Here is a 23,371-nt window from a genome sequence, read left to right as displayed (position 1 = left end):
ATGTCGACGCGATAATGTATCGTTACAAGGGACTCGATATGGTTACAGTTTGCCCGCCAATTCAAGAATGAACTTTGTTCCAGCAGCAATTCGTTCATGAAACAAGGCATTAATTGAGCAAGATCGTGAATACGTTTAATTAAATTTCATGCTCTGTGAGCGTGATAAATTATCTTTAACGACATTCGATAATTAAAATAGATACTCGAAAGTTGCACTTGTAATGAAACACAAATTTATTCATGTATTAAATTAATTGCAATTCAAGGCATTCAAATAATAAATGATTTAAAAAAAAGAGAGATAAATGATGACGTTAAAAATGATAATTACTAGAATACTTTAATTTAGAGCTAAGATAAATGTAAATGTGGTGCCCAAAAAATATTTCTTTTCTTTTGTAATATAATTTTATTTATAGTGTAACAATATCCTGCTCGCAACGAACTTGACCTAAAATCAAAAAGCGACAAAAAGATTCAAGTTTGAAGTAACAAAAGGGGACAGAACCTAAACGTTTAAATTAATTTTAATTTTCCTCGGAGATCACGTATTCACCCCAGTGTTCGTCCGGGATTCGTTAAAGTGGAATAGATTCTTATCACTCTTTTCAATCATTGAACTTCGTTATATCAAACCGACGGTCAGTTTCGATTTAAATTACAAAAATTTCTACTTAGAACATCTGTTAATACATCGTGGTTGTTTGTGCAAAGAACGATCATTTGGCTTTCCGGTTTTACTTTATCTAGTCACTGCAACCGCAGCGTGAACTTTTAATTAATACCCGACAAATGAACAAACGTATCCGTTCACGTTCCTCTTATCAACTGTAGAAAACATTTTTCTTATTGCAAAATATGCAATATAATGTTAATAAGTTCATTCAATATGGTTCTACGAATAAATTATTTATTCGGTATCGTTTCAATCTATGGTGTGGGTAGATCTACCCACGTGGGTTCGAACATGTTAAACAAGCGTTAAATTGGAAATTAAAATTGCAAATTGAAAAATTGCAAAAGTAATAAATTTGATAATATGTGCAAAAGTGTTAAGCGATACGATTTAACTCTTACCGAGCGTCGCAAACGGAACCAAGAAGAAAGCATCTGTCGAGGAACGAGGAAGAGAAGGCAAACGGGACGCCCGCATAGATTGCGTGCAAGTGTGAGTCAACGAATGCAACCTCCTCGACCGCTTCCACGTGCTTGATCGTGCCACCTCTGCAAGGCACACGGATCTTCCCTAAACTGGCTGGCTGCCAGGTCGTCGGTGAGCAACTGCGAAAAGGCGCGAAACTTCTAAAAATAACCGGGAGAAGACACCTAACCGGGCGTCCCACTAGGAACCGAGACGCGAATCGAAAACCACTTCCCCGTCGCGTCAATTTCGTTTCTTTTTCACTGGAATAGCGCCGGTTTCGAACGACTCGTCGACACACGTGCCGCCTATTTTCGTTTCACTCTGATTCAGATTCCGTTCCTTTCCATTCTTCATTCATCATCATCTCCTTCCTTCCCGTTCGCCTTAATTGTTTCATACGCGAAGCTGCTCACCAAGGAAGGAAGTGTTTCGTATATCATTCCACTGTCCTCGATCGAGCCAGCAGCGTAAGTCGATACCATCGAATGCCTAATTGGACACGGTTCACCGATGCATTTGAAGAAAAGAATCCCCGCGAATTGCACCGAGAACGCGGAAGTCAATATCGTTCGTGCAATTGAACACGCTCGAGGTCTATGCCGATATTCGCGCCAATACGCTTCGGACTACTGTGCATTGTGAACACAACGACGGACAATACTTCGGTAGTTCACCTAGGTCGTGAAACAGATACGTTTGTCATCGACACGGTTCGTTCGTTTCTACAACGAAAATAGAAAATGCAATTTTCTTGCGGACCTGTTGTTAATATTAACCCTTTGATTGCTATGGACGCACATGTTCACCAGGTGAAAGCAGTCGGTGCCGATGTAATCAGATTATAATGATAAAGACCTTAGGATAGGGTTATTGTTATTATCTAAAGTGAGCCTTGAGGAGTTAATAACCCGCTCTGCCGTTCCCAAGCTTCAGCTTATACCGGCGGTGGTAAAGGGCGCAAATTGCGCTAAAATAAAATATCCACTTCCGAGCAGTCACCACCATCCAAGTGGCACCGGGAAAGGATAAACTGCCCACTCATGGATCCAGGAACACTTTTGATTCTTTGTCGGCGTAAGGAATGTTGAGTGGGTTAGCGACTACACCCACCAGGTGCCTTACGCCCGTACCTTAGGATACTTCGAAATTCGAAAAATGAATACGAAAATGTTTAAAATTCAATTCCATTTACACGTGTCATCACGTGAACGCCAACCCCTAACCTATCCCACTTCAAGGGTGCCTTTCACAATTACAAGAAAAGTAGAACAACCGCGGGTCGCAAAAGGCAGAAGAGAATGAATGAAACAAAACTACGTAAAAATTCGGGGAAAAGAATAAAATAAAATAAACTATGCGTGTACCACACGCGTGTCTGTCGCAGCCCGAGAGTGAAGAAGAGGCTGGCGGAAGAGGTCGACAGTTCAGCAAAGTTCAAAGCAGCTACTCTGTACGAAAGGAACGAAGAAGAAGAAGAACGAAAGGGGTAAAGGGGGAGAACGATGAGGTGATAGAGAGCAAACTGTAAGCCGTTCACGATGCGATGCCCGCCAGAGGATGAGGAAGGGAAGAATGGCTACGTCAATTCGCGACAGCACGTGCAACCGCGTAAGAGCGACCTTGGAGGTCAGTGCTCTCCGTGTAAGCAGGCCATAGTAGTACGTCGACGCGAATCGATCGAGTCTCCTCTCTTGTTGGGATAGGCGACAGCGAGACGAGACGGGAGAAGAAGGGGGTACAGTTTTCGTGATATCGAACAGTTGCCCCGCTCTGTAACATTACCGAAGTGAGGGGAAACTGCACGTCGGTTAGCAGTCCTACCAGTTCTTTTTTTCCCTCTTTTCATACAAATCCCTTTTAGCTGATTACGTGTTTTGATTTGTGTTTCGAACAGGGCGCGGCGTCCGTCTGGCCCGGGCAAACATTTCGAAAGGGTAGAGAACAGGGGGCAAAGCTGTCAATTTATAAGGTACCCGGTTAGCCGAGTGCGCTAACGTGCAAGAGCGCCCTCGGAGTGCCCTTAGTTCAGAGGAAGCGCCCCACCATTCGCCAGATTTGGCCATGTTCTTTGTACAGAGGTTCTAGGTTAGGCTGTCTCAGGATTCTCCTGAGATTCAAGGCAAATGGAGGGAGAGTATTCTCCTTTACCTTTCTCTTGAACCAAGAGAAGCGTACGTTGCACCAGAGTGTACACTCCGGTGCAACGGAGACTTCCCGGAGCTGCACGTAAGAGCAGAGGGAGAAATGTAGTAACCGCTCGATAATTCGCTACTTTTGCGACTGTAGACGCGGACCTTCCTAAGAAACGAGGAATTATCAAGCGTCAATGGCAGGGAGGATGTCTTATACACCCGGTCGAAATCAATAGTCCTAAACGGGGAGTCACTCGACCGGTCTCTGTTCATGAAAAGCACGTTACAACGTGGCGTAGACCTCGGAACGCGTTTACATGGCTCACTCTAGAAGTGAACGTACCGTATAAATTTCTTTGATCCTGTTCGTAGATAAGCGGGACAAGTGTAGGTTAGGAAACTGGATTTATATACTGGTGTATATGAATGATGGAATTTCGTCTGGTCCGGCAACGTTAGGTTCCGTTACACGGAACTATAATCACGATACGCGTATATCCAACAATAAGAAACTGAAACAATGCGAACCGCATTCTTTATTCCGAGATACTTACTAATCTAACCGTACGAGCCGAGAAGGGCGTGAAAATTCCATTACGTTCAATAATCAAAGGAGAAAGTAGATAGCGCGAACCAAGGAGAGAGAGCCGCGGTTAATGTTACAAGCACCGAAGGCCGTGTATCGTGTCCTCTTAATTCGAGACATCCAACCGCGAGATATCAGGCGTCGCGACGTGCTCATTGACGCAAGCTTGTAGAAAAAGATTCGCGAAGCAAGAGATACGTCAGTCATGCCTCCCCACGTGGTACGAACGACCTGGATACTCGAATCTTGTCTACCAAACGGAAACGATATATAGGTCTGTCGATATCCAATGACCTTTTCGAGATAACCGTCGAATATATGCAAAGCTATGCTAGAAATCTACGCGTGGTTTGCATCTTAGCTGACCCACGTGAACTTTTCGTCCAGTTGTTGCGTTAATTCGTCATTCACAGCTCATCAGAGCTTCTTCAGCATCGTGCAACATCAATTTGAACAGGCTAAGATATCTCGTTTAAAATATTCACAGATAAGGTCGAAATCGTGGCAACTTCTAAATATGTAAAACTTTCGATTGATAGCAGCAGTTCAAAGTAACACCCACTCTATCTTTCGTGATCCCTCTCCGTTCGCGTTTTATCATTGCCAGACTAAATTCCGATCGTATCGAAGCACAAAAGCATTTGACGGCTTAGAGACGCGAAATTACTTTCGCGTAATCTGGGTGAACGAGTCGCATGAATCAAAAGTATCTCTCAGATGACTATCCCCTTAAGCTGAGCTACATACGCGAGCGTGGCGGTACGTTTCTCTTCCTGGTCACTCGATGTTACGTCCATATGTGAGGCGAAGCCATAAATCTCGTCGTGCCCAAGACTCCTCCGATGCCCCGTAGAACCAGACAACTCATCCGATCCAGTTACGAAAGTGAGCGCGCGCGCCATGTATGAAGGTTCGTTTATACGTATTATCAATTAGAACATGAAACATTTAAGAAACAGTTGCTCAAAGACAATGACAAGGGGAGGAAGGTTGGTGTAGACTTTTGCATCTTTACGGGTCTTCCTAAAACCGAAAAATTATCGAGTGTCGATGGCACAGGGTGTTACCACCCTTAATATATTCCGCGGAAGGAAGAGAAACGGACAAATTGCTTAGAGGAAAATTCGAGCAATTCATGGATTTTCAAGCAGCCAAGAATGCATCAAAGGAATCGAAACCTTTCTCCAACTTAATAGAAAACGAATTTTCTAACTGACTTCACCTACCAGAGCTCTCGTTGGATTCATTCAACGATCGCGATCCAACGAATGCTCCGGATACCGAACGAACCATCTTTGTCTTTGATATACGCGAAGGATAATGCTGACAAGCCAACAGCAGTCACAACCACCCACGTTCCCCTGCTGTTACTTCGCTATTATCGTAACAGAGCCGCGTCCTTTATTCTGTTTTAAAGGGATAAGGAAAGAAGTCGTTGAAAAAAATCACAGACCATAACGCGTTACTATCCAACGGCAAAGTCCAATTACGAGTACCGGCTACGTGTATCCGCCCGGTATTCGCGTGAGTACACGGATGTACTTGGGAAGCATGCCGCGAGATACTACCTTGGATAACAACCTACGCGAGATACGAAATACGGCAGACGTATCTGGGGGATAGTAGCCAGGAAACGACCCGGTGACCAGACACCATTAAGCCCAGCCCACTCGACGAGATCCGCCCACGGAACGGGATGCACATCGCGTCATCTACGTTCACACAATCGTCACACAAGCTTCACTCGAAATGATTCACTGTGGACGAAGCTGTACAACAGCCAGGATAAAGACGCGGAGAGACGTCCTTTCTCCTCTATCTTTTTCCTTAACCGATTGATTCAGAGAAAATACCAGTTGCTCCAACGTTCTTGCATTCGTCTCTCATTCCCACCTTTTCCTTTCCCTTCCATTTTTTCCTTTTTCTTTTTCTCAACCCCTTCCCCTCAGCCGCTATAGCTGTAGTTGGCTGTCTTCAACTATCTCTTTCCTTCCTTTTCGTTCGATCGACTCGCCAGGCGAGAGCAGAGACCGGCATTCCGCCTCGGGAGAATGAGAAATGCAATAAGAAAGAGAGAAACCGACCGACTGCAACTAGTATCCAAGAGAGGTAGGAATGCCCCCTTACGGTGCGCGGGAGGTGCATGAAAGAGAGCTTATGAACCACTGGCATGCACACTGCTTTCTCCCCCGTACCGTGTCGTGATTTCGAACAATTCCAAATAATTAGGGACTTAACGCGATGATTAACGTAGAGGTGACCGGTACCACGGGGTTGATGACCTCGAATGGTTGGACGAGGAAGAAATGAAAGAAAAATTGAAGTAATGAAATTGATCATTGACGATTAATGAAGTTATTTATAGAATCATCTAACGCATAAAAGGTGAAATTATAATTTAACAAGAACGAAGGAAAATCAGTGGGCATAAAAGTAAAAGTTGTAAAAGTGACTTAACTCTTTTGCTACGATACTTATCAGCAGCGGCCTCTCCCACGCGGCCGGACTAAATGAATGAATGAATGAATGAATTACGTCACAGCAGAGATGCACTTTATACGTTGAACAGAGTTCCCGTGCAAAAGTAGGCGCCCACTTGTTCCCGAGGGAAAGAAATAATTACAGACGCCTCCTCGGTGAAACGGCCAACTACCAGGGAGAGAATGTAACGAGGAAAAAAGGAGAAAGAGAGAGGAAAAACGATCGGTTACAGCTTATACTTACGCAGAATGTTAACTACTGACACCGAGATCCGCCAAACCCACCTGCCTACAAAGCCGATATCGCTAAGTTGAATTGTTTTGCAATGACTAGAAGGACCGTTACGTGTTCGCGGTGAAACTTGCATCGAATTTCATATATATTTATCTGCGTTTATTTTCCTTTAGCGAAAAAAATAATAATCGTCGAGGTGAAAATACTACCGGGAATTTCGCGATGACGCGCGCTTTTACCCCGTGGAAGCGTTGCTTTCGCCAATTCGCTGAAATTGAAACTCGTATTCGGGGACCACCGGGCATATCTTTCTCTCGTTGCATCCAGCGAATTCCAGAATTAAACGAGCCCATTGCAGGCGGCTCAACGACCACGAACGACGACGCGTACATTTTTATGAGCGTTATAGGCGTTCGCTCGCGTTCCAGCGCATCACGATTTTCCTGGAACCTTTAACCAGAGAATTTTGCATGAGGAACCGAACGTAACCTTCGGTCCGTCCATCGGTGGAAAAAGAACCTGAGAAAATAAAAGTAGCATACGTAAGACGAGCCGGCGTCTTCGTTCGATGTATTCCGGATCAAGATCGTACCAATACGCCCCGACACTTCGACATAATAGGAAATTTAATAGGGTCGTAAAAAGCATGGCACTTCAGAGAAAGTTGCATCCATCTGCTGAAACGAGACATTTTGGCAAATTTCCTTCCGAGAAACTCGGCAATAATTTTAATATCATCCGAGGCAGAATTGAATAATATGAATTTAAATTCGAAATTTAAAATTTTGCACCATGTAAATGTAAATTTAATTATAGGAAAAAAAATCTACATGAAAAGTCCCTAGTTCCCGAAATATGATAAAATTCATTTTGCTATCAAATAGCTAGTAACTCGTTTCTAAGAATTAATTATCGATTCCATGATTAAAAATGCATTGATTTTTAACGTGATAATTAACTGCAAGTGAGATTTACAGAATGAAGCTACGCTGAATACAATCGTCAATGGATTCCAGGGAATCCTACGATCATATGCACTTTCCGTACCAGGAACGTCCTCACCGCGAATTGCCGCGCTTTTCACGACTGAAGTTGTTATCGGCGCTTACGTAATTAAAGGCGCTTAGCTATTGCACTCAATGCCACACTTAACGTACACAAGTGCGATAAAGTATTCGATAAAAGAGCTTAACGTATCTGAGAAAAATAAACTGACATACCCGTTCATTGTTTCTTACACACGGAAAACATCAGAAACATGTTCGGTATTTAAAATTCAAATGTCTATATACCCAGTACGATATTTTAAAATTCATTTTGACATTACAATAAGAAAAATATACTTTAACTGAATTTAAATTTCTTTTTAAATAAATAAAAGAAAAATAAAAAATTGAAGATAAAATAATTTATACTTAAATTGTTTATTTTCAAGTTATTTTGCTTCATTTTCATAAATATGCAGCTATTGCGAAACCGAAATACATCAGTCATTTTATAGTAAGGAGGTGTAATAGGTTTCAATAACCGAAAGGGTTAAATAAAGAATGATAGTGAATTTAAGATGTAGATGCCAAAGGGGCACCAAGCTCACGTAACACGGTACTGAGTATTCCCTCACCGTGGAGACCGCGGCGCGAATGGCAAAAAGGCTTAACCGCATTCCGGCGACCATTTAAACCGCCGCGTCGAGGTCCCACGCTTGACCGCAAGCAGCGACCGATCGACCGGCCGGCTATCGATTGACGTCACTTGGTACCGCGCGACCTTCGAGTTCCCGCGCGATTTACCGCGCATGCTCAGACTCTTCCAGCGTACACCTGCACACGCGTCGCTAAAAATCCGGCTTCCAAGACTCGACTGAAACTACTCGTCCGTTCTAATCAATTTTCTCGATTACTTCCCGTATCTTGATACACTTTTAATTTGAATCGTCTTTTAACGGAGACTTTTAATTCTTAAGACTGGATCGTAGACGCGTTGGCATAGCAAACGTGGCCGGCAGTAAATGACCGGTCGGATACTAGAGACGTCACGCTGCGTGGCGGTGCAGCCCCCCTAGTAGTGCATCGCTTGCATGAAAAAGACGCGCATGCGCCCCCCCGTTATGCATCTGCGTGCAACAACCCTGACGTTTACCTTGTCCCTCGGAAATTGCTCAATCCAAAGCGCACTTTATTCGCTTAGATAGAACAAAGTTTCCATACGTGGGTAAGTTTATCTGTCCAGTGGATAGGATAACAAATAAGACGGTGGTTAAATTAGAAACGACGTGGCGAACGATAAACCCTAGTATCATCGGAACCGAAAGAGCCGATTGGAGGGAAGAAAAAAAATGTAGATTCGTTATCGATACTCCGTTGCCTCAATGTCTTTTGAGAAAAGAGCACGATTCTAAAGGAAAAAAAGTAGGTAATCGAGTGAACTGTTAAATAAATCAGATATACTCGGGCCACTTGGTGCAGAGGTCTTGACAGATATCAAAATGGGTGCTTTCTTGTTCGTTTACCGAAACGAGGTCAAACCTCATAATCGTGGAATTACGCAAAAGTGAGAGCTGATTATATTTTTGGCTGATTTGGTCGGTGCTTTTATCATTTCTTCAAGCAAACTAATTTTATCATTATGCTAATTCGACCGCGACAGGAATATCTTATTTTATTGAACGAAACTCGTTATGTCTTCCGAAAGTGATGCACCGGTTTTGCGTTGTTTCACTGACCTGTCTGGCCGCGGTCAAAAGTAGTCATTTGCAAGTCGTGGCCCTGGCAATTACCAATTACGAGCTGTGACACGGCAACACGAAAGACGAATCTACGGTGTGTCCGGTCGCACGGTGCCGTCTTGATCCATTAAGTCGAACCGATCAACGAACGGCACACTTCACAACACCCTAACACCGATCTTCCCGCTTAGGAACTGTTCCCGTCGTATCATTTATGCGTCCATGAAATATCACGATCGATAGCCTACGTATCGTAACACCAGGTGGAAAAGTAAAAGTAACGATAACTAGTATCGTTGTTCGATTCGACGCATAATCGGCATAAGTGGAGTATGCGAGTGTTGGATCACGTGTGTGCTCGTTAAGTATCGTCGCACACGTGCACGTGAATGCAATTTACACACGCGTTATATGCAACGACGCTCGTTACGCGACTCTTTCCTCGTCATGCTCTCCTATCATACAAACAACGTCCACACAATCGTGGGCTCGTCGTTTGAACGAGCTATCGCGTAAGTACTTGTACGAGCGTATATGATATCTATAGAACGAGTTAGGATGTCGCCGTGTGACGCAACGTATTTTCAGGTGGCAAACGGAACAATTTTCCTCGACTAACCGAGACGCCAGTGCACGGCCCGAACGAATTATGCTAGTCGCGCCAAATCACTTCGCTCCCCGGAATCACTATAGTTAGATCAAGCAGACAAAGCACGTGAGGGAACGACGTCTTCTAGCTAGAATGATACGTGACGAGCCCTGAAAACGAGCAGTGAACCATCCGGAAACCTAATCACCAACCTGCCAGACCAACCAGCCTATATGAAGAACCGAGGAATTTTTCTGCGACACGCCTACATTTTTATGCAAATGTAATTAAAAATAAGTTGAAACGATTCAAACGCTGGATTTTAATTGAATAACTTGGAACCAATAATTTGTACGTTTATTTATTAACCTTCGACACAAAGGTCTCAAAGATTCTAATAAAATTTTCAAAATTTCGTTCTCTTATTTCAATGTGGAAAATAAAAAAATAAAAAATTGTCGTCTTTTTGTTAGACGCAAGGCCTACGAACATTCTTGGCGGTGTTTTTCAGTCTGGTATTCAGTCATGCCTTACCAATGACGAATAACAAGGGGGGCGCGATTAGCATACTCATACGGGTACCTAAATTCGGCGAAGTACGCTCTCAAAACGCTCTGCCGTCAATTGCACTCGATTAAGAGGATCCTTAGTTCGACCTTGCTGCCTTCGTTGGGAGGGTACAAAAGAACAAGATGAATAAACTCATTAATCCTTTAAGAGACGTACAGGATAAAACGTATCCGACTCGACAGCAAACAATACCAAAGTGCATAATTCATTGCAGAAAAATACATTTACGTTGATAAATAAATATATCTAAGCTGAATTTAAGCTGAAATATGTTATTTTTTATACTTGGAATTTTCGAGGGTTAATAAAATTGTTTAATATTGATTATGATCAAAACGATTAAATATTGTAATAAATAGCCATACATCCCTTAAATTATTCGTGTTTCTTTTTACCCTATTACTTATCCTACAGACGAGGAATACCCATAAATTTCTGTTTAAATTTCAAAACCTGCTACCTGAAGGTGCTGTGAAGTTTGATGTTTATCACTTCCTCTTTACTTTTCTGACAATACATAGTAAAATGTATCCTGGCACGAAATACCCAGTTATACAGGGCGTGGTTGCTTGTTCCAAGTTTTTAATTTTAATTTCATTTTAATTTTAAATATTAATATTTTCTTTCTAATCTTTCTAAACATGCGGGTACAAACGCATAAAAAGTATACTGCTCACTTTAGCTCAATTGTCCTAGCATTTTAAAATATCTTGAAAAATAGAAAGATGGTGAATTGTACGTTTTAACTAAGAAGAACAGTATACCGAAACAAAGTGACATTAGTAAAAAAAAAAATAATGAAATAAGTCAGTACTCACCAGAATCAGAAGGTGTCTGCACGCCGAGGTGTTCCAAGTTCTTAGAGACCGGCTGATGGATGTGGTAGCAATGGTCGCTGAGAGTGTTCCTGATATTGGTTTCCCTGTGCACTTGACACTGACTCTCGTCTTCTTTTCTCCTGTCATGGAACCTGGCCAGTTGACCGGTGACCTCGCTCACTGGCACAGCCTTTGTAACCACCTCCGGCATGCACTCATAGAGTTTCTCGGTTAGGTTGATCTGGTCGTGTAGGTTGATCTGGTCGTGTCTGAAAGATGGTGCCTCTTCTTCGGTTTCCGTGTCGGAACTCGAAGTTTGAGGTGTTTCCGGCCTCGTGGAATCGCCGTCGCTCTCCAGATTTTTCGCGCGGCACGTTTGCTGGGCTTGTTGCTGGCACGTTGGCAAAGATGTTCCCCCCGTTTGAGCGGCACTGGCACGAGATATCAAAAGACTTCGTCCAGCCGGGATCTTCTTTTGTATCAGCGAGTCCTTTTTCGCGGGTAACGTCCTATTGTGCTCTTTACTTATGCACAGTCCAGCCCACATGCAATCGTGATGACGAATCTCGCGTGACGCCAGACAGGTCATCTTGTTGTACAGCAGGTCCGGCAGGACACCGTCATCGAAGGTACGCTCGTGGTAGATGTCCGAGTAGGCGTCAACTCGGTCCAAGGGGAAGTCCAAATCGAACTTCTTCCATATGTCGTCGGACACCACGGTGGCGGTGTCCAGGGGCTCGTCCAACAGGCCCAGGTCAGAGCAATCCCAAACTGGCACCGGCATTTCGCCTGAAGCGTTATCAAAACATGTTCTTTTTAATTTTTCTTTTGCATAAACGAATAGCATGGACGTGAATCATTAATCAATGTATGTAGAATTGCTCGACGTTTATTGATACAGTAAAAGACGGGAGACTTTTTAACTGAACACTATGGAATATCTCAAAAGGAACTGAAGCTATCGATAGAAATTTATTCTAACGCGAACACCCAGTGTATGTAGAAGTATTTAACGAGCACAATTGATGGATGAAGGGTGAAAGAGTCGTAAGGTTGATAACGAGCTATGGTGTTTTGTATTATATTGAATGGCACGGTATGGCGATATGGCAAAGCTGAAAGAGCGAGGATGATAATGGAACGTGGGAGGTAAGGAATGTAATTAAAGATAAGGAAGCAGCATGTAAGAAGCTATTCAAACTCGTAAGGGTAACATTAAATAAATCTACCTATCCATAATGGTTAGGTTTCTAGTACATAATTGAAGAGGAATTTCGAAGTTTCTTTCTTTCTACACCCTAGTACGATTTCAACGAATTTCCATTACAGATGGCTCGTGTCAATCATCCAAATAATCGGGATTCACTTCCTTCTTCGCAATGTTACAACGTGTTGCTTAACCGTGGAGAACGGTAATAGCAGTTTGCTATTGCACAGCGTGTCGTAACGTCTGTGTATTATCACGGAATCAGCAAAACGAATACAGTTAATACTATGAAAATACGAACGCGCAGCTTAGTAAAAATAGACGTCCTTCGGTAAACGACATATCACTTTGAACAGTTTTTTGTCGCGCTTCAACAAGAAACGACACTTCAACCAAACGACAAAATCAATAAAGAACGCAAAACAGTTCGACAAGACACGCTTAACGTCGATTCCTCGCGGCTGGCGAATTTATTCGACATGCAAATGATGCACACAGAACATTAGCAAGTCGTCAGAACTAACAAGAGAAGAGTACAACCATCCACGAAATGTCGTTTGGGTCCAAAGTTACCAGAACCCAAGGTACCCAGGTGAACCCAAAGGTGATAAGAAGAAGAAAAGTGCCTATATTAATTTTTCTCTAGGTTCTAATTTAAATTCTCTGCTTGCTACCTTAGAAAATTAATGTATAATAATTTGCTTCTAATTCTTCGAGTATATTGAATTTGTGCTGCTAGTCGCCAGTGACCTCCAGGTATTCGAAGTGTCGAAAGGCCGATAGGTGTTCAAAAACGACGAAACGAATTTCCTCTTCAACGAAACGCGTCAACCTTGGAATAAATCACGACCCGCCTTGAAACATCCCCGTGGACGACAGTGACCTTTTCTTCTCCCTACCTGAAACCGTTACATCTTTCACTACATAGACTCACGGGCAACTGTTCACGGTACATTTTAAACACCAGGTGCTACCAGGGGACCCTTAAAATCTATCATGACCTCGACACACCGCATACGCAACGAGTCATCGTGGTCACATTCTAAACTGTTCTAGGTAACATCTGAATGCAAAGAGGATACACAGTTGACTCCGGTGTATCCGCGATACGGAGAAAAATCAATTCTCTCTTGGGATGACGCATCACTTTGCACATCGTAACACTGGCACAATTCAATCCTTTCGTCTCGTCACCAGTTCTTTCGAAGAATGCAACCGTGCTTGGATCAACACGTTGACAGAAGAAAATGCGACCAGAGTACCAGGGTGTCGTGTGTGCATCGAGAAGTCACATGGATTGACACGAACTGGGTGGCTCGAGTGACTCATGTGTCGCACGATATTCGTCTGGTATATCGGTTTCATAAATTTCTAGACGAGATAGAGATGTTTTCTTTATTGTTGATGATACCAGCGCAAACTTTATATCCGCTCGATTAGGACCATCACGACACCCTCTCCCAAAATGTTCCCTGCCATTTGTACCGTTTTCGGTACATTTTCAAAACTTCCTGCTTATGCCGCGCTGTTGGCAATCGCGCACGCGATAGCAGAGAACGTGTTGGAAAATATTCTCACCGACACTGACATTTTGTCGGTTGTCAAATTTGTATAAAATTATTAAATAACTTTGATGGTATTAAAAACACAAGGGATCCGAAAATTCCAATTGAACAGAGGTATAATTCGTTGGATTATTTGCAAAAAGAATACACAATGTTCGAACCATTCGGCGAAAAGAGCTAATACGGGTGTTAATATTTTGACAAGCGTTCGGACAAAGAGACGTTTAACGGTTAAACAAGTCGTTTTTCGTGAGATTCTTATCGAGGGCCAGAAAAATAAGTAAGAAAAGGAAAGAAAAAAAAAAACGAAGCGAAAGGAAGGGGGCGAGACCGTGGCCTTTGTCACTCGGTCGCCCGTGAAAAACAATGACACATTATCCGTTCCTCCTGCCCCTACTTTTGTTGCTGAATCGAACAAAAGACACTCGGTAGGGGGAATCACCTTCTTAGAACGGCCTTCAGAACGAAAGAAAGTAAGTACCACGTGTTACTTGTTAAAGAAAAAAGAAAGGAAAAAAGATACAAACTTTTGTTTAAACCGTTCCCGAAGTGTCGACAAACACAGAAGAAAAAAGTGTTCCTCGTCGAATAGTAAACAGAGTCGGCGAGTGTTTTTGGAAGAAACATCAGGAATATGTCATTTCTTACACGAATTCCAACAAATCGTCTGCAGGTTCTCTGCCAACGAAGAAAATCGCATTTTTTCCCTCGTCTATACACGAATACAAAAAATCACATGCTTCAGAAATTTATAAAGAGTTACACTTTCACAAACATTGTAGTAGGTATTCTTTGCCTGTATGTAGTTTCGTCCGTCTGACAATGAATTGAGCATCGAGGAGAAAAGAAAAGAAGAGAAATTATTCAATCGATTCCCACTGGCGTGACTACACGAGATTTTCAAAAATGTCACTGTCATTTTCATAATTGATTACACCGCATATTAACCCTCGGACGGCGGACCATGGAGAGAGCCGCTTAACGTACTTTTAATTTCTACCCTATTCTTTTAAAAAATATTGTTTCAATATATGAAACTCTTTCGTTTAAAAATTAAATTAATATTCTTGTATACATTTTGTAAGTTCCGGTCACGGTTGACCCAGGCTCCGCTGTTCAAAAGTTAAATTTCCATTCAAATTTTTATTTGGAATTCTCCTTCGCCCCGCCTAGTTACGCCAATGGTGATTCGATAAAAAAAATCACTTTCGTTGGACTTTCGAAAATAAATGGATATACAAACACACATACATCCGGATATGCATATAAGATGCAGCAGTTGATGGGGAGCGACGATCAAAGTACTTTTTTGCCTACACGCGTCGAAACAGAGAAACCGGTCCACCAACAGCAGCAGATAGGTGGCAGTGTGTGCTTACTAATTTCCGTCGAATATTCAAGCGTGCAACTGACAGCTTTTCAACCGTCACACTAATTCAGTAAATTTCTATCATCAGAAATACGGAATACGAGATGCGATCAAAAAGGAAATCAAGAATAATCCTGTCTGTTGCCCTCAATTACACTACCGCGAATAACTTCATAAAAACTAATTGCTCGCGCGACATTGTACGTGTTGCACGACATTGCGATAGAAAGTGCAATATATTGGTTAACGTATCTATCTCCGCTTGACATATTTTCACTTATATTGATCCGAACCAGGGAACGTATATTATTCAGTTACGAATAATACGAGACACTTATTTGTATTTAATACGAAAATATTTTTCGAAACGTCCAAAAAGAATGTTTAAATATGTATAAAAATAATTAAATGTTAGATTTGATAGTGATTTTGTATTTTAGAAATAATTTTTTATATATTATTTTATGATTTTGTTCGATGATCGTTGAATTGTGCTTTAGGCGCGAAAAATCGGCGGTATAAATTTTGGCGGCAAAATCGAAACGAAAAGGTACGCGTTCACGAGCGAACTTACATATCGGCTATTTCAAGATCTATTTATAAACGATCGTATGTAATTGATCTAAGAAGGCAGACTGCCAAAAAGAAATACACAAGTTGATACAAACTGTTCAGAGAATCTCACCTTCTGCAGAATGAAGTTTCTCATCGATATTTATAAGCGAACAGAAATTTAGAAATAGTTGAACGAGTGGTTGGATGGGTGTTCGAAGAAAGCCGAATGATCTGACACTATTTTCACTTCAATTACCACGCCATTCTGTAACACGAGTCTACTTAGATGTGTTTATCTTTCGAACGATCAAAAACTTCAAATAATTTCAAAGTTCCATTTCGATTACGTTAAAAATTCTATTTAACGGAAAAAAAAAAATTTGAAGATGATCAACTATACGCATGTCACAATGTGAGACAATCACTTTGAAATTGACAGAAAAATAAAAAATAAAAAAATAAAAAAATAGAATGAAAAAATAAAATGCACTGTACAAACCTGTCAGCCACTTCGTGTTGTAAGCCAAAAGAGAAATAGTATCCACTGTGGAGCACACTTTGACACGAGTTCGAATCTCGCGCTCGAAACTGAACCGATATGCGGATAAAGGCGCGTCCCGCCTATTTTCTCTACAATTCTGATGCGGCTAAATTATGTTCGATCGGTCTCGAACGAGTGGGTTGATACACGTCACTAAAACGCACTTTCTTTCATCCACGGACGCCCGTTCCCACGTTGTATTGTAATTGAAATAAACTAACCGTGGAAAAATGTCGTGATGAAAAATATATATCCGTTCAGGCGATACAGCCGCCGGTACTACTGTCGTTCGGCCATAAACGTTCTAGCCGTTTTCTATTATCGAGACTATTCAATAAAGAAATACTACTGTTGCTGTTGTATTTGACCAAGCAAAGAAAGAATTTCATTCTCGGCACGATCTGTACGACAAACCGGTGGCTCTAACTCTGTCTCGTGCACGCGCACGGTGATCGGCGGCGACCCGTACTTTACTTTAAGGCCGGTTAGAGGCGACTAAACTAACTATTCGGCTTGTGCGCCTTCCATCTTCCGCAGGCATGCCCACCGCTGCGGGACCGGCGCCAGGACTGTGCCGCGCGTCATGGCGCCCCACCCTAATTTCACCCGGTACCTTCTTACTTCTTACTTCATACTTCATACATTTCATATCGCTCGATAATCACCTTGCTATTTAAGATCACCGAGAACGCTTCCATTCTATATATGACACAAGTATATCAGTAGATACTACGTTATTTACGAATAGTCACGTTATCGTATACCAGCATGTATGTACACTTGATATCCTGCGATATGATAAATTAATTGTACAAACGAAAATTTTACCTATCGTATTCCTTTGACTGTTGTAATTTAATTAATTTTCATATAATTGCATACTTTAAGTGTGATTGATTTTCAGCGTTATAGAGGGTGTCTCGTGTATTGTAATGGGGTATTACTTTAAAATGGTAAAAGATGAATGAAAATTTTATTAGGAAAATTAATTAAATGTCAATCCTCTATAAAAAAAAGTATTAAGCAATTACTTTCCATTGCTTTGAAGAAAATTGTCAAATGATGAAAATTTTCGCATATCCTTAACAGATACATGCTACGCGACATGTATGCAATTTAGAGAATATGTTATGGTTTGATGTACGCCTTTTCACATGAGTTTGTCAGGAGAGAAATGTGGAGGCCACATGTGGAGCAGGGTTGTGGTTTGCAACCTGACGGAACCTGTACGAATTTAATACTACAACCAGTGGTGTAGTATTAAGAATACAAACATTGATGACACTTGTATAGTATTATTATTTAAAACACGTGGCCCATAGAGATTCTAGATAAATTTAAAGCTCAAGAGTTCCTTTTGTCACTCGACCCTTAACCCTTACAGTTTTAACATACATCAGACCGTAGTAGAATCATCAAGATATTCCATATCAGCCTGTTAACCGTTCTTGTAAACTGTAAATAAATCTATGGAATTATGTTTCCGGAGCTTTATACGTAATTCAGTAACAACTTCCTTTCAGTACCCTACCTACATGTGTCCAAGGCAACTGAAACAATTGTACTCCTGTCATTTTGCGTGCAATGTATTTTTCGCTCTTTTAAACTGGACTTACATAAGTCTATATAATTTGCTGTGATAAAAATGATAAAAATATGGTAACGGTGTTGAACTCTAGCTGTTCGAACTTTAAGGGATGAACTAATAATTCTATTCTAATGCATTCTATTCAAACTTGTTAAATGTCAAATATGAAGCTATTAACGTTTCTAATTAAGCCATAACTGAAATGGTTCACCATATTTCAAGACCTAGATTACCTTCTCAAAAAAAAGAAGCGTAACCAAGGCTACAGCAGAGATAAGATTGGATTATGTAGGTCATTATCCTAAAAAATGACATTAAATAATCCTTCAAGATGTCATAAAAAATACTGTTATAGACGGACTCGTTATATACGTAGAAAGTGTGATGAACCCACGTGTCCACACTGTATAAAATCCCTGCATGAATAATTAACTTCCAATGACCACATATTATCTATTTCGTTGAACGTTTTTGAGTATGTTTGAAATGAAATGTGACTTTGTTTCTTACATTAGCCTTAATCAGTTCGTCCCACGAGTGGTTAATTTCTACAATTCGCATGTTACGACTACATATTACTCCACACACGGCCATTGTATCTATTTCAAGCATATATTTATTGACTTGAGACTTTTATACAATGAACGCGTGTTCACGATGCCCGGGAAGGCTGATCGTAATGTATGTATATATTTACTTAGCCCTTGACACACAATATTGTGCAATTCTAAGCAACACTGAAAATGCGGCTGATAGCGATTCGTTACGTCACATTCAGTATTAAGGGTTAAATTTATGGGTGGTCTTGATGAACCGAGATAACGGAGCTTCGTGTTATTATCATTTTCATTCAAATCGAATGAAAAGTTTTAACACTGTTACATTTTAAGCATAGATTAGAACGTCAACGCATTATCGTAATCATTCGCAAGTTTCATGAGAACAACTCGTTGAACTGTTCTTAACCCATAGCTATCAACTAAAAACACAATCTTTACGTATTTTATCACAAAAATACCGCTTGAGTAACATGTAATCTACACTACAAAATTTTCTCTTATTTCTAATGTGTAATCAGTTTAATCTCTAATACTAATGTCAGACACAATTGATACAAATTTGCTTCTTTTTTCAATTAATTACATAAGATTGTTTATTATGAAGAAAAAAAAAGAAAATTGATATTAGTACGTATAATTCAACTAATATGTTTTTATTGATAATAATATTCTCGATGTTTTATTTGAAATTTTTGTTATTTGAAATTTTATACGTCGAGCGATGGATCATCGTAGTACGCTACTGAGTCAATTCGTGTGGGGGCCGCGCCCGCGCTAGTCTCTTGCCATAATGTTACATGTATTGCAAAAATTACGTCGTTTCGTTGAAAAAAATTACTCGAATACTTATTTGAAATGCTAATCGAAGCTACTTGATAAATTTCAACATCTGTCGCGATGTACTTCAAGAGATTTTTCAGCTGAAACAGCGGCGTTAGGGTCTAGTCTCTGTTCGCGTAGTATGGCGCGCCTCGGTTCAGGCGGCATCAATGCCTAGTGATAGATTCGAGTCGTTCGCGTACAAGGATCATTAAATCAAACTTTTCTTTCAAATATTTTTGTAATAGTATTTAGGATAATAAATTTAGATCTTCATATACTTAAATAATGATTCAACTCTCATTAACTCTTTGGGTAAAAATTCACCTATTTTCTATATAAAATATTCCATTTCAGTCATTAGTATTGCTTTGTGTAAACAGATACCTGTTATCATGAAATAGAACATTGTATTGTACGTACATTTTAGTTCCTAATCTCTGAAGAATAGATAGATACTGTAGCACGGTCATTAATGGTAAGAATTTTTTACCATGGTGACTCCGAGCATAACTTATTCGTATTTCACTAGGGAACTAAATTATTTATTCATAGATATTAAAAGGAAGAAAAAATTATCTGTGGTATCTGGTTATGAAGACCCTTGGAACAGACAGAGACTAAAGCTAACGCTGATAAACAGCTGCTGGAGGTTAGATAAGGCATTTAAAGAATTTTTTCTAGATTCGTTTTTTGGTCCTCATTCTGATATTCGTTTCGTTAGTTCTCATGAAAAATGTGTATAATTTTGAGGAGATATCTGAAAACTGTTGATAAAGGTGGTAATGTTACTTAAGGGTTTTTAAAAGATTAAAAGCCAGCCAGTCAAAAAAAGCCAAAAAATGTCAACTGTCTTTAAATATATATTGCAATCTGGCTCATTCATTTATTTTTATCCAGATAAGATTTTACATGCTGACAAATTTTTTGTCTTACTCCAATCATTTCCGGTGAGGATCAGGTCCTACCCCTACCTCCTAGATTGATCTTAAAATTTATCATTTTGTCAGATTGGAGGTATGTAGGCTTTGTTTGGACTGAAGCCGCCTATAAGAAGGTGGTAAAGAGGCAGATCATCTTTGACAGTTCACACTTGACTGGTTCGTACGGAAGCACCGCGGCATTCCGCTTCTAAAGTCAGTTTGAAACTCGATAACTTTGAAAATCGATCCAGTTTCAGAGGTTGCGAAACATTTGCTTGAGAAACCTGCGAAAAGCTAATCTCGCAGAAATCTGATTTTTCTGTCCATCTGATTCATCAATAGTTTGCATGAGAAATAAATCCCGGACTATAAGCCTTTATACACACTCAACAGTTTTTACCAACACCTTCAGCATACCTTTCCTTCTTCATTGAATTATTACAAATATCCATTTGTTTAAAAATTTTTTTTAATTTGAATGCCTAGTTTTAGTAGAAGAAATTTTGTATCTATTTTGTATAATTGAATGATAGAATAAAAAGTAGCCAAAAATATTATCGATCAGTGATCTTTCCTTTCCTCCAAATTCCGCTGGTCAAGAGAAAATTGATCGTTCGGCTGGTCACGAAAGGATATTGAAAAAGTTGAACCGCGCCGACGAATCCGTCAGGATCTACCTTTTGCGAAGGAACTATCTGCCGGTGCATCTTTTCGTGGTGCGGTAGTGCAAGGAAAGAGAACAAGAGGCGACCGACCAGCAAGAGGAGTAGACAGCATAGGAATGGTTGATGGATTATTCGGAACGCGTCTTTGACAGTACCGTAACGACATTCCGAACAGAAGTTTTTCCTGCCCTTCTCGTCCTCTTCTCCATCCTCTGAAGAAAGTCGTTTTATTAATTTCAATTTGTGAAACGAATTACCGTGGTTACATTAATCGACAGACGAGCTTTGTGAAAGGTGACGTATCATGTGCATCGACGACACCCTTTGCTCTCCTTTCAATGGAACATGCGCTTGCGGTTTACAGTTGGTTATCCGATTCTGCCGGAATCATTTTTGTGTAACTTATAGGGGTAAATAGAATGTTGTGTTGCGTACAATTAACTCTTGTGTGGGTAACCGGTTACCCCGGTACCCATCAGCCTTGATATTTCAATTATTTTGCATAAATTTTTATTTTGAAATTGTGAAAGGGTTCGAGATTCAGAATGATTTTTTTATATTTTCTCAAAACCATAACAACAATTAGAATATCCTTTATATAAACAAGAATAAAGAAAATACCGTTATGTACATTATGTAGGTCTGGGTCGTGATTGACCCAGCTTCGTTATTCGAGGGTTAAATGAGCACAATTGATCGAAAAGCCGACTATCATTCCAAATATGGCTATCAGAAGCCAGAATCGTCACTGCCATGCCATCGATGCATCGAATGATCGATCAGTTCGATCTCGATTGGTCAAAAGCCGTATCACTTGGCACGGAACGATTTCGATGCTCTTCTTTCATTAAACTGCGCTTGCTGCGAGTACACTGACTGACAGCAATAAGTATCCTCGGCCAGACGGAAGATAGTGAAAGGTGGAGGTGGAGGAGGACGAATACTAGTGTAGTGGGAGAGCAAGCTGGTGGCCGCATGCGCGATTCAACACCCTTCTATCTCTTTCTTTCTCGCCATTTTATCATGCTTTTTCCTCCGTCTACCTTTTTCTTCTCTCCTTCTTTGGCGCCTCTTTCCGCCATCTCGTGTGAATAACCGAATGGCAGATGACCGCACTCAAGCAAGGTCAACCGGCGTCTGCCTCCACCGGGAGGATTTGCAAGCGGTGACGTCACCGAGATACGTCGATCCTTCGCGCGCGAATCTTACGCGAATTTGTTCAATCGTGCGACCTTTGATTCATTGTCTTGCTTGATTTTCAACAGAAGCTGGGAAGTAGGCCTGTAAATCTTCTATGAGAGAAGTGATTCTTCTTTGCAAATTAATTGAATTTTTAATTAAAAGATAAACTTAAAATTCCGGCAACCGAGTGATGTCATGATACTCGAGATTTTAGGGTTTTCTTTTATCAAAGTCGTATGCAATCTTCCTGAGTTCTCCTAAGATTGAAGAAAGGTGGTGGAAAGTGCCACCTCCCTTGCACTTATCTTTAATCAAGAAAAGTCAACCTTGCACCCGAGTGTAAACTTTAACTAAAAGGGAGGAACCTTTTACCACTCGCCTTGAATCTTTGGAGAACCGAATTCTCCGATCCGATGAGGATTCTCCGATTCTCACAGGTGAATAAATAATTCAAATGGTGGGATACCCTACTCCTATCATTCCTCAGAACCAAGAAAAGCATTGCTTCCAAGTTTACATTCACAAACTATTAAATATTTCTTGGTAAGATCCTGACTGAGGTTTCAATTCTTTATCTTTCCTAAATTGCTGTTTTGACAATCCAATTTTGTTTACTTCTGACTTCTCACCATGTTGCGACCTTTCTATATCATAGCTACGAAATTCAGTCTAACATGGCGATATCATTTTTATTGTAAGAATATTTCTCGTGTTTTTCTCATTATTTTCTTACGGTCTCAGGATTCCAATTATGGACCTTGATCAGGACCCACACAATTCAGGAAAACAATATCCATTACTCGGAAAAGAATATTTTCAGTTTCCTTTATTTCTTTTTCGGTTCTCTTTTTCTGCTGTCTTGGAAAGGAAAAACTTCTTATAATGGGAGAGTTATAAATATAACTGCATTTTCTTTGTATTTGTGACGTGTAGGTAGCTAAATCATCTCAATTGCAGCCTATCAAAAATGATGGAGTTCCTTCTCGTCAAGTAGAATTCATATAAGTAGACAAAGAGGAAGTAATTACTATGACAGTAACTGTAAATTTCATTATTTAAAAATTTCAGTATCTATTTAAAATACTTCAATCCGAACAAAATGAATCTAGAATGATT

General features: G+C 40.6%; 1 protein-coding gene across 4 annotated transcripts in view; it reads right to left on the bottom strand.

Annotated features, from left to right (window-relative positions):
• The window catches only part of LOC114879072 (tRNA dimethylallyltransferase), a 94,434-nt gene extending 77,412 nt beyond the window's left edge, over window positions 1-17,022 (bottom strand). For 3 of the 4 annotated variants that reach the window (XM_046287913.1, XM_046287914.1, XM_046287912.1), the window contains exon 1: window positions 11,282-11,518. In XM_046287913.1, coding sequence (XP_046143869.1) covers window positions 11,282-11,428 — 147 coding nt within the window. In that variant the 5' untranslated portion in view covers window positions 11,429-11,518. Of the gene's footprint in view, window positions 1-11,281; window positions 12,071-16,476 lie in introns of those variants that run through there. The other variant, XM_029193586.2, reaches the window with a different exon arrangement.
• Window positions 17,023-23,371: the final 6,349 nt, after the last annotated feature.

Source organism: Osmia bicornis, chromosome 11 (assembly GCF_907164935.1).
Source record: "Osmia bicornis bicornis chromosome 11, iOsmBic2.1, whole genome shotgun sequence".
NCBI classification, from domain to species: Eukaryota; Metazoa; Arthropoda; class Insecta; order Hymenoptera; family Megachilidae; genus Osmia; species Osmia bicornis.
Note: the sequence above shows the minus strand (reverse complement) of the source record. Positions and strands in the feature narration are given on the sequence as shown.